This window comes from Xenopus laevis, chromosome 3L (genome assembly GCF_017654675.1).
Source record: "Xenopus laevis strain J_2021 chromosome 3L, Xenopus_laevis_v10.1, whole genome shotgun sequence".
NCBI lineage: Eukaryota > Metazoa > Chordata > Amphibia > Anura > Pipidae > Xenopus > Xenopus laevis.
Genome location: NC_054375.1, coordinates 115928018 through 115946544, shown reverse-complemented (window position 1 = coordinate 115946544; position 18527 = coordinate 115928018). Strand labels below are relative to the sequence as shown.

At 41.6% G+C, this 18527-nt stretch overlaps 1 protein-coding gene across 2 annotated transcripts; it reads left to right on the top strand.

Annotated features, from left to right (window-relative positions):
- The first annotated feature begins 9446 nt into the window (after nucleotides 1–9446).
- Nucleotides 9447–17346, top strand: aen.L (apoptosis enhancing nuclease L homeolog). Of its 2 annotated transcripts, XM_018251107.2 has the most exons (4): nucleotides 9447–9634; nucleotides 12788–13514; nucleotides 15695–15895; nucleotides 16604–17346. In XM_018251107.2, the coding sequence occupies exons 2-4, from the start codon at nucleotides 12828–12830 to the stop codon at nucleotides 16808–16810; spliced, it is 1095 nt and encodes a 364-aa protein (XP_018106596.1). In that variant the 5' UTR covers nucleotides 9447–9634; nucleotides 12788–12827; the 3' UTR covers nucleotides 16811–17346. The 2 variants fall into 2 exon arrangements, with proteins under 2 accessions (XP_018106596.1, NP_001088044.1); NM_001094575.1 differs by lacking the exon at nucleotides 9447–9634 and having other exon boundaries at nucleotides 12786–13514.
- Nucleotides 17347–18527: the final 1181 nt, after the last annotated feature.

Genomic DNA, 18527 nt, shown 5'->3' with positions numbered 1-18527 from the left:
ATATTATTCAAACTGTTTTACAAACAGGCATCCCAATTAGGTATATGTATTTTTCCAATGCATGCTTCTTGTACATGTGTCGCATCTGTAATCCAAAAATTCCATTATCCAGCTCTGAATAAAGGGAAGGCCATCTCCCATAAACTTAATTTTAATAATATAATTAACATTTTTAAAAATGATTTTCTTTTTCTCTGTAAAAAAAAACCAGTACCTTGTACTGTTGATCCCAACTAAGAAATAATACTTCCTTATTGGAAGCAAACCCAGCCTATTGGGTTTATTTTATTTTAATTCTGGATAACAGGTCCTGTCCCAAGGACTGACAACATGATACATGAGTTATATGTGTTGCATATATAACTTTAATACACAGATGAAAAGAAAAATCCTGGTGTTGCTGGACTTTCTTTTTTGTTGATAGATAGATAGATAGATAGATAGATAGATAGATAGATAGATAGATAGATAGATAGATAGATAAATAGACCACAATTACCTGCTTGAAAGAGAAGAATTAAAACAGCAATAGCTGCAGGTAAAAAAAGATCTCTTATAAAGATTAGTAGTACATCTGGGTAAAATCAATCGATTACTAAAGGAGCTACGATATGACTCCAAACTTTCATGTAAAGGATGAGAATCATTTCTGAAAATACTCATCAATTTAGACAACATCTTCTTCTCTAAAACCATCTCTAAGGTCTCTAATCTCATACCTAAAACAGAACCTGCCCTCCTAATCAATTTATTAAGTCTATTTACATCAGCTAACTTGAGTCGACTTCCCCAGCACACCACACCAAAAAACATAACACTAGCTACCACAGAATGACCATTAGCATAATTTCCTTACAAACATGGAATGATCTTAATCTTCTAAGGAAGAAAGATCTACTCATGCCCTTCCTATATAGTACCTCTATGTTTTTGACCCAGTCCAATCTATTATCAATAAAAATACCCAGGTATTTATATTCCTCTACCACATCTACAACAACCCCATTTATACTGACTGGTTGAAGATCAGTTGTCAACTTTCTAAAATCCACGAATAACTCCTTAGTTTTGGCCACATTTAAATGTAGGCAGTTTGCAGCACACCACCCTACAAAACTATCAGTTACACTTCTATATTCAGCATCCTGCCCCCCTCTGATACTGGCCGCAATTACAGAGTCATCTGAAAACTTTTGTAGGTGACATAATTGTGAAGAATACCTAAAATCAGAAGTAAATAGTGTGAACAGAAAAGGAGATAAAAGTGTCCCCTTTCTTACATATTGGGGCCTACTAGTTAGATAGTTAATGAACCAGGCCACTAAGTGAACATCAACCTTCATTTGTAGAAGTTTAGGCCCAAGCAAAGCAGGCGTAAGGTGTAAAAAGCACTTAAAAAGAACATAATCCTAACATAGCTACCTGCCTCCTCCAAATGAGCACACACCCTATTTAACAATAAGATAGCGGCATCCTCCACACCAAGATGAGGCTGGTAAGCAAACTGCAATGGATCAAGGGATGACTCCACCACCTTCCTAAGCTGTTGTAAAACTATTCGCTCCAATGCTTTCATGACATGAGATGTCAGTGCTATAGGTCTATAGTCATTAAGGGTATTAGGGTGCTTGCACTTTGGTACAGGAACCAGGCATGAAGTCTTTCAAAGAACAGGGACAGTCATGCTAGTCAAACTCAAATTAAAATAGCAGAGCCCTTTAACATCCTAGGACCTAAACCATCAGGTTCTGCAGACTTCACAGGAGAGATCGAAGAAAATTCCCTCCTTACTTCATCACCTGAAATAGTAATACCTATGCCCTCATTAAAATTATTACTTTCCAACTAAGGACATTCAGAAAAATTATCAGCCTCAAACCTATTAAAAAACTGATTCATCTCATTGACATTTTCAATTCCACATTCAACTTCCTGTTCACTCATCTTTCTATAGCCAATGATAGCATTCATAACACGCCACACCTCCTTGACATTCCTTTGCTGGAGTTTCATCTCAAGCTTCTTGAGATGAATATTCTGTATATTTCTTTCCCCTCCTTAATTTTAACCTTTAAATCCCTCTGAGTATTCCTTATCTCCTCCCTATCACCTTTCCTATTCAATAACACCTTAATATCCTTGGTTACCCAAGGTTTATTGTTAGAGAAACAGTGTACTTTCTTAGTAGGGATTACAGCGTCTATACAAAACTTTACATAATCAGTAATACAATGTAAGGGCCTGAAGGCACAGTTGGAGTGCGGACCAAGGAGGAGGCAGGTAGTTAGACCATAGTTCATGGTATCAGAAGGGTAAGGCAAGAGAGTAGTCAATAGTCCAGACAATAGTTCAGGGAGTCGCCATTTTGGACACCGTTACCATCTTGGACACCATCGCCGTCTTGAATGTGAGTAGCGACTTCCATTTCCATTACATACAATTCGTGAGACCATTTAAATCCCCCACATAAGCATCATAAAAAACATCCCAATCTGTCATTTCAAAACAGTCCGGGAGAGTCTCTTCAATTTCAGGTGACCATTTTTGTTTTAATAGGCACCAATGGCTTACATCGTGGCTTCAGCCAAATTATGATCCCATCTGCCCAGTGTATATATATATATATATATATGTATGTATGTATGTATGTATGTATGTATGTATGTATGTATGTATATATATATATATATATATATATATATATATATATATATATATATATATATATATTATTGATGGAGTGCTGGTCCTTCACGTCAGATATATATATATTAATATATATATGGGAAGCAGGTGTTCATAAAGCATAAATAATATTCAGCATAGTGCAATATAAAGGGATGATATATTACCTCAATATTTCCTTTGTTCCATTAAGCAAGGCACAGGAGTGAATAACAAGCAGCAGGTAATATACATTGTGCCTCATACCTAAAGCATTACAATGCCTCTGTGATTCTCACGGGACATTAATTCTGCAAAGTTGTAAGAAAGCACTTATGCGGCTGTCTTTGCCAGTACTACAGTAGCGAGGCATCTTAATCACAGATAACAAGGTATATACATTACTCACAGCTGTTTCCTGTGATGGAGAAGCAGCTTGCAGTGCTACAGGTGAGTATTTTCAATTAGAATTCCAGGAAAGCAGCCAAGCTGTTTACCGTGCTGATGTGGTGGTTTGTCTTCATAATCACGTAGCATACTAAGGGGGGGGGGAAATGTCTCAGTTATATATATATATATATATATATATATATATATATATAGATATGTGTGTGTGTGTGTGTAGCGCTATAGTAAACTGACTTGTGCTAGGGTAGTTTTAGCTACTTTCCTTTGTGGGCTGAGACCACAGATGAGCTCTCTTTCTCAGGGGTAAGCCCTCGCAACGCGGTGGACGCAAGGGTGTAGTGTAACTGTAATGGGGTGCGATATCACAATGATGGGCGCCAGTAGTTCTTTAACAGTTGAACAAAGAACGAAGAACAATAGCACATAGATCATTTAGCATATTGATCCACAATGGAGTATAGAAGGAGCTGGAGCTGTAGATATTGAACCCACAAGCGCCTCACACAACCGCTACCCACCTGGAGTGGAACAGGGAGCAGGGTTGTGGAGAGTAGCCAATGAGACGATCAGGCGAAGTACAAAAGGATTAGGCAAAGTCGTAGTCAGGAGGTCCGAGGTCAAAAGGCAGGCAGCGAGGTTCGTGAACGATGAGACAGGCCGAAGAGTCAAGGCAGGCAGCAGAAATCGTAGTCCAGGTACAGGCAAGGGTCGACAACAAGAATTCAATAGTATAAGACGCTAGGGTTTCAGTAAAATAACCTAATAACCAGGCAATGCATCTCAGTCTGGATTTGGTTTAAGTATTGATACTTTGGCGCCAAACTGGCGTCTTTGCGCTGACGTCGCGGAACTGACGCCAGCACGTCCATCACCGGCGTTTCCGCCTACGTCCTTGCGCCCGCGACCGTCCCCGGCGCCTTTGCGACCGTCGCCGGCGTCCCGCGTCACACGCATTAGCGCGCCCGCGCCGAACAGGACGCATGCGTAAATTCTTACATTGCCCCCCATCAAGGAGCGGCCTCAGGACGCGACAACCAGAAGGCTTACCAGGGTAAGTTCCATGGAATTTTTCCAGCAACTCCGAAGCGTGGATGTTAGACGCTGGTTCCCAAGAATTCTCTTCCAGACCGTAACCCTTCCATCTTACCAGGTACTGGAGAAGCTTGTCTCTTAATCTGGAATCCAGGATCTCCTCAACCTCAAATTCTTCTTGACCATCGACCACCACAGGAAGCGGAGGAGGAGCCGAACGCCCAGGAAATCGGAACGTTGAGGCCGGTTTCAGAAGTGCAGCATGAAACACAGGATGGATGTGCCAGGATGCTGGAAGTTTAAGCTGGAAAGCCACAGGATTGACTTGACGAATAATAGGAAAGGGACCCAAGAAACGTTGACCCAACTTCCTACTGGGACAAGAAAGCTTCAGGTTAACAGTTGACAACCAAACACAGTCACCCACCTTGAACTCTGGGTCACCTCTCCGCCTCCGATCGGCATAAGTCTTGAAATTTTGTTGAGCCTTCTTCATGTTTTCTTGAAGTTTTCTAAAATTATTGGATAGAAAAGTTAATCGGTCTTTGACAGCAGGAACTAAAATGTCAGAAACAATGGTAAGAGAATGGTGGGAATTATTATAAGCAAACTCTGCAAGAGGAAGAAGATTCACCCAATCGTCTTGGAGGTATGAAGAATAACATCTCAGATATTGCTCGAGAGTCTGGTTAGTTCGCTCGGTCTGGCCGTTGGACTGAGGGTGAAAGGCAGAGGAAAGGGACACCGAAATCTTGAGTGCTCCACACAACGATTTCCAAAACTGTGAAGTGAATTGCGGTCCCAGATCCGACACCAGCTCATCTGGAAGGCCATGAAGTCTTACTATTTCCTTAATGAAGGTATCAGCCGTCTCGGAGGCAGAAGGAAGTCTTGGTAATGACTTTGTCACAGGACAATGGTAAATCAGAAATAAAGTCCAAAGAAACTGATCCCCAAGGACGGGAAGGCACTGGCAGGGGTTGAAGAAGACCAATAGGCCTAGAATGAGAGTCCTTGGATCTAGAGCAAACTTCACATGATGAAACAAATTTAAAACAGTCTTTAGCCATCCCAGGCCACCAAAATAATCTCTTAGCCAAGATAATGGTTTTCTTGATACCTGGATGACCCGCCAATTTGGAATCATGAATATTCCTAAGGACCTCTAACCGCATTTGTTCTGGAACAAAAATTTTACCTTGATGAAGAAGAAAACCCTCCTTGGAAACTAATGATGGTTCAGAGATGTTTATGGAAGCGTCTTTAATTCCATCTACCAGGGTAGACTGTAGCAGGAGGAAATTATTAGAGTTTAAAATCGTCTCAGGAGCCAAAGGAACCTCGTCTTCAGAAGAGAACATTCGGGATAAAGCACCTGCTTTAACATTCTTAGACCCAGGTCGGTATGTGAGATGAAAATTAAATCTCATGAAAAATAAAGCCCACCTTGCTTGTCTAGGTCTCAGGCTCTTGGCCGAACGTAAATACTCCAGATTCCTATGATCCGTAAAGATGAGAATCAGATGTTTAGACCCTTCAAGGAGATACCTCCACTCTTCAAGTGCCAGCTTGATAGCGAGTAATTCACGGTCAGCTACATCATAATTGCATTCACTCTTGGCCAATTTACGAGAAAAAAAAAGCAACAGGATGAAGGTCCTCTTGAAACCCAGTTCTCTGCGACAACAAAGCACCCACCGCAAGTTCTGAAGCGTCTACCTCCAGGATAAAAGGAAGGGAAACATCTGGATGGTGAAGAATTGGGCCCGAAGTGAAGAGTGTCTTCAGTTTCTCAAAAGCCCCCTGAGCCTGTGTGGACCAAAAAATCTTTTGATTATTGCGAGTCAACTCAGTGATTGGGAGGATAACTTGAGAAAAATTCTTTATAAATTTTCTATAAAAATTTGCAAAGCCAATAAAACGTTGAACTGCTTTTTTAGAAGACGGAATTGGCCAGTTAAGAATTGCAGAAATCTTCCTGGAGTCCATCTGGATACCCTGAGGAGAAATGCAGAAACCCAAAAAGTCCACAGATGATTGTTCAAACACACATTTCTCAATCTTAGCATACAGCTGATGAGTGCGCAGACGAGCCAGGACCCTCTTTAAATGTAATCTGTGTTCTTCCAAAGAATTAGAAAAAACAAGAATATCATCCAAATAAATGATGACAAATATATCAAGGAAGTCTCTGAAAACATCATTAACGAAATGTTGAAACGTTGCAGGAGCGTTGCAGAGACCAAAGGGCATGACCAGGTATTCAAAATGCCCGTAACGAGTACGAAAGGCCGTCTTCCATTCATCGCCCTCTCTTATTCTGACCAGATTGTAAGCGCCCCGGAGGTCCAGTTTAGAAAAGATCTTAGCCTCCGCCAAACGTTGAAACAGTTCCGGAATGAGAGGAAGTGGGTAACGATTCTTGACTGTGATCTTGTTCAATTCCCGGTAGTCTATGCACGGCCTTAATGAATGATCCTTCTTCTCAACGAAGAAAATCCCGGCTCCTGCTGGAGAAGAAGACTGTCTAATGAACCCTTTAGCCAAATTCTCATCTAAATAAGAGCGAAGTTCCACAAGTTCAGACTCGGATAAAGGATAAACTCGTCCAAAAGGAATCTGGGCCCCAGGAAGAAGATTAATAGGGCTATCGTAAATACGATGAGGAGGTAACTTGTCAGCCCCTCTTTTATTGAAGACGTCCGAAAATTCCCAATAAACCTGAGGAAGAAGTTCATGGATTTCAGAGGCAGGGGATAAAGAACAGACTCTATTTGAAGAGGAAATACATCGAGAAGAACAAAAATTCGAAAGAAATTTTACTTCACCGGTAGCCCAGTTGATGGATGGGTTGTGTTTCTGCAACCAGGGTAATCCCAGGATAACGGGGAATAAAGGAGAAGAGACCACATCAAAGTTCATGACTTCAGCATGCCCTTTATTCAACAAAACAAAAAGAGAGACAGTCTCTTGCACCACAGGGCCTGAGGTAATCAGAGAACCATCAGCCACACGGAGAGCAATGGGATTCTTCTTGGTCTGGAGCAGTATCTGGAATTGTAGTGCTACTCCATTGTCCAGAAAACACCCGCTGGCCCCAGAGTCAAGGATTGCTTGGAGTTCTACCTGCTTGTCTCCCCACTGCAAAGACAAAGAAACTGTCAGGAGAGGCACAGGAACATGGCAGGCGGTAAAGTCTTTTTCAAGCAACTTCTTACCCGTTGGGCGGATCGGACAACCCCGAAGCAAATGGCCTGCTTGTCCACAGTAGAGGCAGAGGTTAAGTCTGCGACGCCTGATATGCTCCTCTGGAGTTAGAGCAGATCTAATGGCACCAATCTGCATGGGCTCTGGAGCTGTACTGAGGACGGGTGGAGGCATAGCTAGAGAAAAGGTAGAAGGCATTCGGACCGGAGGAGGAGCGGATGGTAACATCCAAGTCTGAGGTGGAAGGCCCGCTTTCTCTGCCTTTTCTTCCTCTCTGCGTTCCCTGAGCCTCTGATCAAGTTGGATAGAAAGGAGGATGAGGTCCTCCAAACTGTCAGGGATGCCAGTACGGGCTAACTCGTTCTTCAGTTCGGATGAAAGTCCAAAATGATACTGATTTTTTAGTGCTGCGGGGTTCCATTCAGTATCATCCGCCCATTGCCGGAACTCCAGCGTGTAATCTTCCGCAGGGCGGACCCCTTGCTTCAGAGCACGCAAGGCAGCCTCGGCGGTAGTGGCTCGGTGTGGATCATCAAAAATGACTGCCATTGCGTCAAAGAACGAATCCACTGTGGCCAATACAGGACTGTGGCGATCCATGAGACGAAAGGCCCAAGTCTGTGGTTCTCCCGTGAGGAAAGAAATAATAACCCCAACCCGGGTTTGCTCAGTAGGGTAAGTGTGGGGTTTCAGTGAGAACAGCAGCTTACAGTTGCTCCTGAAATTCCGGAACACCTTTCGGTCACCAGCGAATTTCTCTGGAAAAGCTACTTTTGGCTCAGAGATTTCGGAGGTAATAACCTGGACCTCTGTTGGAGCAGGAGGAGTAGCAGCAGACGTGGAAGGGAGTACGGCTGGTGGATGGGCTCTGATATGCTCTTGTAGCTGAGCATAGCCACTTTGCAGCTCTCGAACCGCTTGCGTGAGCGAAGACAGCTGCTGGGTTAGGACAGCAAACGGAGATGCCCCTTCAGCTGGATCCATCTTGGCCTGTTTATACTGTCAAGCTTACCAGTGTTATCCAGTCGTAGAAGGAGCTGGAGCTGTAGATATTGAACCCACAAGCGCCTCACACAACCGCTACCCACCTGGAGTGGAACAGGGAGCAGGGTTGTGGAGAGTAGCCAATGAGACGATCAGGCGAAGTACAAAAGGATTAGGCAAAGTCGTAGTCAGGAGGTCCGAGGTCAAAAGGCAGGCAGCGAGGTTCGTGAACGATGAGACAGGCCGAAGAGTCACACCCTCATTGCACCCCCGCCTAATGGTTTTAAAAAATAGTGGTGAGCACAACTTTCCCTTGTTTGTTATAGTTATACAGGAGCAGTGACCAGCTCCATGTTGTAGCTCCCACCCCTCCCAGCTATAGTCAGGTGATCCCACTGGTGTCTAATAAAAGGGCAGCCAAGTTTGGGAGTTTTACTTTGAAAGCAGCTAGTAAGTTGCAGGTAAAACTTAGTCCCTTTGTAAAATGTATAATTGAGCAATTGAATTCTTAATGAATCAGATGAAAATTAAGCGTAGGACTGGCCAGATATGAGATGACTTTGACGTAGTTGGCCAGCTTAAATATATTGCAATATATGGACAAACAATCCCTGTGTTGTTTAAAGGGTAAGGCATTTTTTAGTAGCAGTATGCACAAAATGTCTCTGTCTTAAATATATTGATAATGGGTTGAGTGCAGAGGACCTCTTGTAGTTGACTATATATATATAAAGGCTTTGTGATTTTAAAATTGAATAGGTTTTGGAGGTTTTTTTTTTTTCTCGTAGTATACAAATTTTTTTTTTTAAAAAAAAAAAAAATTATGTTACTGGTCCTTTAAACAGGTGACTACGCCACCTGCTGATTGGTTACTATAGCTGATAAAACAGGCAGGAAATGACGTACCCCCCTTTTCCACATAATGTATCCCACAAACAACTTCCAGAACTGCCTCAATATCAGTGATTTAAATACGAGTAATCCTTATACAGGCCCTCCCCAGTCTACACTAAGCAGGAGGATGGGCTTCTAGACACAAACTGTCAGCCAGTACACGCTGGAATAAATGAGCACTCAGCACACAGCAAACTGCCACTCCCCGCCCTTATCATGCGTTACTCATGCTTACGTCATCTAACCCCGACAGCAGAAGACAGGCGTGACATCGTGCCTGACGTTCTGAGGGGAATACGGACCAACCAGAAACGAGGGAGGCGGGATCTTGGGCCATGCAGCCAATCACTGCGCAGAACTTACTGAACTTGTCCGGGCATGCAACATCGAAGCCGGTAGAGAAACACGTGGAGCTATAGAGGCTGACTTGTCACAGTAGGGAAAGGTATGTATATAAGCACATGTTTAATAATAAGCTAATACATAGCTGTGCCTACAATACCAGGTTAAATCGTCTCTAGGAATTGATTGTAGGAGCTGTAGTTAAGGCATGTAATTCCCTCTCCAGCCTGACCCACACTAAATAAACTCAGCAGCAGTTGTACATCTGTGCTGTCATGTCTATTTCCATAAGGGCAGTCCACTTAACGAGGATCAGAGAGATCTAGTAGCAGCTTGGCGAGGACATTTATTCCACTGATTGTTGCTGTTTGTCGCAACATTCCTATAATTACAGGAAAGGCACATAAAGGGTAACTAATTCATTTACTTATTATTGGGAATTCTACCTTTTTATCAGGATGGAACATTGCTTGTTGCCAAATATTGAGATTAGAACATAGATCAGCATGTAAACACCCATTCTCGGGAATGGTAGGATATTAGAAGCCACACAGGAGATCCAATGCCTTATATAGGCAAGAGGCCACAAAATGGCTTTAATATGGGGATAACGATACACCAGGGAGGGAAGTAAGGGGCAGTTCTGACACAGGATTACTTACAATGCAATAAATATGGGTGGCACAGTGTGTAATTCTTCTACAATGCAGCACTGGGGTCCTGATGCTTCGATTTAGGCTTGGACACTATAAGGTGTTGCTGTAAATATATGACCACCCACTGCCTTCCTACGGTGCTCAGCCACACAATTTGGACAATGGTAAACTGAGCACCGTAGGAAGGCAAGGGGTGGTCATATATACAGCAACTCCTTGTAGATAGTGTCCAAGCCTAAATCGAGTCATCAGGACCCCAGTGTTGCATTGTAGACGTATTACACACTGGGCCACCCATATTTATTGCATTATAAGTAATCATGTGTCAGAACTGTCCCTTACTTCCTTGGTGTATCATTATCCCCATCTGAAGCCATTCTGTGTCCTCTTGCCTATATAAGGCATTGGAACTCCTGTGTGGCTTCTAATATCCTACCATTCCCAAGTTTTACAGTTAGGGCAGACACACACTGGCAGATTCGGGGAGATTAGTCGCTCGGCAACAAATTTCCTCTTCTTCGGGCGAATAATCTCCCTGAACTGCCTTCTGCTGGCTAGAATAAAAATCGCCCATGGGAAGGCACTCAGAGCGCTTCGCTTTCTGAAGTCGTCCGTAGTTTCCTCGTGAGGAAACTTCGGAAAACAAAGTGCTCCGAGTGCTTTCCTGCCAGTGAAATACATTTTTGCCGGTGGAAGGCAGTTCGGGGACATTAGTCGCCCTGAAGAAGAGGAGATTTGTCTACGGGCGACTAATCTCCCCAAATCTGACAGTGTGTCTCTGCCCTTAAATACAGCCCTTGAGCCATTAGTTCAGAACTAATGTAATACCCAGAGTCTGCCACAAACTGACACAGGCAGCTGCTACCTGAAGCACACTAGAGGCAGTAAAAAAAAAACCTTATATTGATGGTTTTGCAAATATTAATTTTTTTACAGGTTTTATAAATAAAATAGTTTCACTTGTTACACTATATTAGTTTGGACTTCTCTGCCAGCCCAAGGCCACCATATCCTTTAGAAGTGGCAGACTACGCATCTAATAATGAGACACTGGTCGTTTTTATGCTGTGGAGAAAAGCCAATTTGCTACCTACAGCCACCTGTATGTGTGTTCATTAACATGCTTTGGGTCAGCAGAGAGGATTTCGTGATGAAAACACACACTTTAAAGGAGACATTTTGTGTAAAAAATAAGAATGATCCAGTGCGTTATACTCATTTAGATATAGAAGAATTGTGCTTAAAAAAGTAGTGTTTCAGGCTGATTTATTGAATATTTCTGCAAAAACCCTAATAATCCTTCTCTTCCACTTCCTGCTCCCTGAATTCCAAGGCAGGGGAGCCGGCGGCTCTCCGCTCACTGCACTGTAGGACAGGAACCAATCAGCAGATAGCAGGTCCTGATGGGGAACTGAAGCCTGTCTTTGCTTGTGTGACTGCAGGGCTGTGATAGGCTGTCCTCCTCCTACTGTGCTTCTGGCAGGGAACGTTAGAACACGCCCACTCTTCATTTGAAACAGGGACCAAAGAACATCCATAGGGAGCTACAATAAAGGGGCTATTTTTAAAGATATTAATTTGTAGCACAATGTGAAACCAACACCACATATTGTTCATAATTGCCTACAAAAAAAAACTTTTTCCATTTATATTTCCTATATGTCTCCTTTAACATTTCTCTTCTGAAATCTGCTATGTTTTTGCTGACAGGCTGATCCTTTGCCTGAATACACACATACAGTGGGTGAAGGGCAGTGGATCGGCTTTTTTCTGTTGACATATGTATGCCAGCAAAGAAAATTTTCATCGCTTTGCACCTTGCTGTTATGGTTCCACAATATGCATTAAAAGCTGTGAATTTGAAAGCATTATAGTCGGAATGGTCTCTTTGGTACACCCAGCTGAAGGGTATATGGGGGGTGGGGGGTGGCTCAGCTAAGAAAACCTGCCATGTGCAATTAACCTAAAAAAGGACATGCTCTGGGCTGCTGTATGTTAAGTGAAGTTCACAATATAATTGTGATCAGATTTATATAATAATCAGCCACTATAACCCTTACACATCCTGCTAATGTTTTGCCGACTTTTGACATTTCCTAAGCTTGTCAACAGCAGCTTAAAGCGATATTGACATGTTCCTATAAAAATCATAGGAACGTGTCCGTATCAAGTAAATGCTGCACCCGGAATGCCCCCAGCCCCGCAAACCTGTGTGTGCAGCAGGCCGGCTGACACTATTAACAGATCTACACGTTGCTTAAGTGATGCTGAGCTGGGGGCAGATTGATCCTCCAGCATCGCTGAAACGGTACAGAAGATCATTGAGCAGTGTCGGAGGGTCGGGTTAATGCAGGTTTGCGGGGGCTGGGGCTTCTTTTCGGGAAACTAATCCTGGGTGCAGCAATTACTTGATACGGACACGTTCCTATGATTTTTATAGCAATGTGTCAGTATCGCTTTACAGCACTTTACACGTGTTGCATCCTAACAAGATCCTAGAAGGGGATTGTCTGCTAGAATCCTTTAGAATGTGTTAATTTTTCATATTTTTGCATCGGATGTATTCAAGCCTGTCATTTGGTTTTGTTTAATTCTCCTAGGCTCCTGCAGGCACAGAAGTCTTGAAATTCCCAATTAAATATGGTTTCGCTGGAGGTGGAAGATTTGGCAGCTAGCAATTTTTCCTGTATCTTCAGTGGATCTAGTGAAGTCCTCCGCTCCAATAATGCTGAGATCCTTACAAAGTCTCAAACTGTTGGAAAAGCAAGAAATCGTAGGAAGACACGAAAGCTCCAACGCTACTTAAAGTGTAAAGCTTTTCTGCAACAGAGGAAAATGCGAAGTACAATTGAAGTTGGAACACAAGAGGCACTAGAAGGAAAAACCAAATGTTCAGTCATGAATGGAAATGACCAAAGTTTCTGTGAGCAAACTGCAGACATGGAGATGGGTGGCCAGATAAAAACTCTGCTGGGTGCTTTGCCAGTGGTGCCCAACTGTTCCATTGTTTCCCATAATCCATCCACATTCGATGATGATAGTGGCTTCTCTGTAGCAGGCAGCTGTAGCTCCAGCAGAGCATCCTCGCCCCTTGCTTGGTTAAAGCCCGGGAAGTGTGTTGCCATCGACTGTGAAATGGTTGGGACTGGTCCTGGGGGAAGGATTGGTGAGGTGGCACGGTGCAGCATAGTAAATTACAGAGGAGATGTTGTGTACGACAAGTACATTAACCCTGAGCTACCCATCAAAAACTACAGGACGAGATGGAGCGGGATCACGAAGCAGAACTTAAAAAATGCAATTCCCTTTAAAACTGCCCAGAAAGAGGTAACTTAACCCGTTGCAGTACATTGAAGTTAAAGACGCTTCTAGAGCAGGTGTAACCAAACACATTATATTTTATAGTGCAGTGCTGGAACAACTGCTATTCTCCATATCATAACTTATAATAAACGTTCAATTCCAATTCATTTATACAATAACATTGTTATAATCAGTGATTAATGACTATAAGTGTATTATTTTATACTGGTCTCCTCGCCCATGAGAAATAATATACCTTTGAGTAAGTTTCCAAAGTACATTCCATTGCTATAAATACAATGCTGACTGCAGCAGTCTAACAACAGCTAAAGGCTTTCAGGGGGCTCTGTTAGTTGTAACTCGACTATAGCTATATATAGCTTGCATGTTGTTTGAGTCAGATGTGAGGCATTCTCCAAAGAGAGCAAATGCACTTCATTTTATGACCATTGAGAGTTTTAGTGTTGACGCTGGTTATGAAGATTATGGATCAGTCAAAGAAGCTATATGGAGCTTTGTATTTAATAGTGAACATAAATACATAGAGGGAATCCTAAATACATAGAGGGAATCCTAAATGCTGACACCAGCCTGTTCTCGTAGCAAGATACATCATTGCACTACAAAGGAAGTTAAATTTAACATTAACCGTACTAGAAATAGTATATACGTTTTTCTCAAGTATGTTCCTAGCAATTCCCACCCATCAGTAGCAGCATCATCTGATATGGACAGTACATTTCACATGAATGGAAAACCGCTTTTAGCAGTTCTGATTGCTGTTGTTCTCTCTGAGATAACTGCGAGGAATTAAAACACATATGTGCCTTGCGCTTTAGTACTATGATGCAGTGGTAGTCTTGGTACTCTTGTCATGTAGCATGTCTACAGCAGGCACATAGTACTAGTGTTATTGGTATAATTTTTTTGTGAAGCCTTGGACTGGGGTTATTCAACTGCAAGCTTGCATGCCAAATGATGCCCTTCCACAATATTGTGGTCCTTATCTTGGCCAAGTTTTCAGCTCATACTCTTTGTGTATAACATCATACTTTTATGTTAGTTAATTTATTTAAGGGTAATGTTGCCCCAGAAATAAGTATTAGCGACTTGTTTTAGAATAATATAAGTAATGTCTTTAAATAACAAAAAGTTCAGACTAAAAGAACATTAGGGAGCATGCTATAAAATGAAAGAAACTCCAAAGGGCCATTTAAGTAAATTAATGGAGGGAATATTTTATGAATGGATATAAGGCATATAGGGCAGATTCCCTAAAGGGAAAACGTTGCTTCTCGCTCTAACGGCAGGCGAATTTTCGCTCTGGCGAACATACGTAACTCCGCAAATTCACTAAGATGCGGATTTAGTGAATGTTACCTCATTTGCCTGACTTTACTTCACCAGCTCAAACCAGACGAAGTGCAATGGAGTGCATAGGACTTCCTCAATTTTTAGTGCAAAAGTCCCAAAAAACGCTTTTCTTTTTTTCGGAGTGATAGCCTGCAAAGGTCCATAAAAATTTTTTGGGGTTACTGGGTTCCCCCCTCCATTTTCTAACATATGGAACATAAACTATACAGTGACTACATGTGTAGGGCATTAAAGCAACTCTGTTTTGTTTATCAATGTTCCCTGGACTTGTGTAATGTATTTGCTGCAACATATATGGCCATGTAACGTTATCATTTCCCGCCGTATGCAGATTAGGCAACGCTAGCGCATCTTCTTTGTTTGCTGAAGTAGCTCCCTGGAAGCAACGTCGCACTTTAGGGAATTGGCGTTGTCCTAGCGAAATTACACTTGGCAAAGTGTTTTGATGGCTGCGAAGCCGTCACTGGCAAATCTTTGTCCGTTAGGGAATTTGCCCCTATAGTCTTTTTTTTTTTTTTTTTTTTTGGACCATTTAATAGTTCTTGATGTTCTCTTTTCCTATTAATCATGCATACATACATCATAGACACCTTTTTCGGTTTTCTAGAAATTGTGTTAAGTCAAAGGCCATTCACGTTCCAGCTAATGCATCATACTTATACAATCGGTCTTCTATAGTATTAATCATCCCAGCATTTATGTGCTATTATCCGTATTTCCACTCTATATTTGGCAAGCTGCCTATAAGCTCAAATAGTTTGAAAGGCAAAAAGGCTTTTCTACCATAATGTCCTATGCAATTTTAGGTAATCTGTAACTTGCAATTGTAGATTCTGAAGATACTTAAGGACAAGCGAGTGGTTGGACATGCACTGCATAACGACTTTAAGGCTCTGAAATACTTTCATCCCAGCTCCCAGACTCGAGACACGAGCAAAATCCCTTTACTTAAAGAAATTGCGGGACTTCCATCAAATAACGGTGCCTCTTTAAAAACCCTTGCCTTTAATTTGTTGGGCAAACGTATACAGGTAAGAACCACAGCTGAGTATCTACACTACTGGGTAGCTACCCAATGTTATAGTTGTTGCAATGTTTCCCACTGGTACCTTCTGATCTAAGAATAACATCTTGGTATTCTATACTAACAAGGCACTTTCCTAAGTGCTGCTAGAAGTGGATTGTGTTCCAGAAAATCCCCTTGAAATATGTTACTTTCTCCTAATGACAGCAAATATCTTGTACAGTTGCCTTTTAAACATTATGAGACATTTATATGTTATCTCTGTACCAGCTGCAAGGAATGCAAAGTAGTTATGGTTTTTAATTTTTTTTATAATTGTAGTCAGCCAGTCTGAGAAACAATGGCACTTTAAACATCGCTTAAACAGCCACACTTTCATAGAGAGAAGGGCATGGGGTAAGCAAACCCTGTGCATCGCTTAATATTTTTATTACACAAAGGCAAATAGAATATGTGACATGGCATCACTTCAAGAAACCGTAAAGTGCAAAACTGAAAAACAAATGTATACAGGTTAAAAGTACACCTGCATAGTGTTTAACAAGTTCAGATTATATAAAGGGTACATGTAATGTGGTGTTTGGTTCTCTTAATGCCAACACTCTTATTATACGATGATAATTCTCTCTGTCTATTCAGTTTGTTTAATATAATATTTGAGCTTACATTGGAATAAACTGTTGCTTATGGTTCTCATTCCTCTCCTTTGCCTCAGGTTGGCAGCAATGGCCATTGTTCTGTAGAAGATGCCCAGGCCTGCTTGGAGCTGTACAAATTAGTAGAGGATCAATGGGAGGAGACGCTTCGCTGTTGCTCCGAAATCAGCACTTCCACTAGTCCAGAAACAAGCGAGGTCTCGGACAATGAACATTACATGGACGATCAGTACTGGCCAGCAGACTTAAACGATGACTCTAAATGAAGAACCACTTCAACATGAATAGACTGTTTTACCAATGTGCAATAAACCTATTTATTGTGGATCTGAGATACAGTACAGAGATGGGATCTATTTTATATAAACCTGGTATCCAGAAAAAGCTCAGAAATACAGCAATGCCATTTCTCATTGCAATTATACAGTTTGATATATACTAATATATCTATATATATTAATATATCTATATGTAATTATTGAGGTATATGCTCTGTTATAGAAGCATCACTTGTCTTGAATACCACAGGACCCAAGCATTACGAATAATAGGTCCCGTACCTGTAGTACGGTAATTACGGTTTACATTCAGCTGAACTGTATTCTAGTCATGTTAACTTGCAATGATTTTAAGAATAAATCTGTTGGAGCACTTCTTTTTCTGTACCACTCGAAATATGGAAGTATTTATATAGTTGCTCCTTTCCCTTTATAAAGTCCTGACTTTGTATGCAATCTGAGCAATGCATCTTGTTTTAAAGTTCCTGCCGTCAGTTTACTAAAATTATAATGTTATATGATCACCCTGTGTGTCCTTTTTTTCTCATCTAGATCAATACCGCAGCCCATAGAATTTCTGTAACAAAGAGAGGCACTGGCATGTTCTTTATATTTGCTGCAAATGACTCCGCTTTAGATGCATAATGGCAGCAGCAAATGCTGTTAAATTAATTTATAAAGTGTTTCATAAGCTGGGATTCTAGGCTTAAACAGAGAAGCTGTTTAGTGAGTCTGAAATGGGAAAAATTACTCTTGCAAAAAGCTGGCTGAAATGAGCTTGTCTCCATCAGCTAAATGGAAATATATTTGTGTAATAGAGTTAATTGTATTTTCTTTGTCTATCAAATATCTAGGCTCGCAGTTTGAGAAATGTAAAAAGCCGTCCTCTATAAACCTCAGCTGATCAGTTTGTTCAGTCTTTTAAACAGTTACAGGGACAAGTCATTATGGTGTACAGGTATAGGATCTGTTATCCGGAAACCTGTTATCCAGAAAGCAATGAATTACGGAAAGGCCATCTTTAATGTTTACATGATTTTTTAGTAGAACTAAGGTATGAAGGTCCAAATTACGTAAAGATTCGTTATCCGGAAAACCCAAGCATTCTAGATAACAGGTCCCATACAAAATCCCTTCAAATTACGCTGGTTATGGTATTTAGCAAACTAACGCTAACGGTGACCTGACGAAGGGGCAAGCCCCCGAAACGTTGTGCATTTGTTTGACTTAATAAACACGTAGGGGGTAACCCCTTTGCAATTGTTATTGAGTGCCAGTAATTTCCACTTTGTGCATTACTGAATTGTGGGGATCGCCGTATCCCCCAAGGACTGGGCACCTAGCAGGATCGACTAAGGAGGGCCAGGGAGTGCAAGCGGAAATTGTGTTGGATTTAGCAAACTAAACAATGAATATTCAGAGATGTATACCAGCACCCCCCCCCCCAGTAAATAAAGTGCTAGCCCAGCAGCCCATTGTTAACATGGAACATAATATAGCCCCGAAATGTTTCAAAAGCACCAACTATAATTACCACTAATAATAGAACCTTTACTAATACTACTCTCGGTGTAGAAGAAATGATTACACTTAAAAAAAAATAACAAGAAACTCAGTGAGCATGTAGTAATGGGTGTTGGAAGTAAATAGAATACATCATTGGCTAATTTCTCAAGACAGAGTCATAGTCAATAGTAACTGGTTA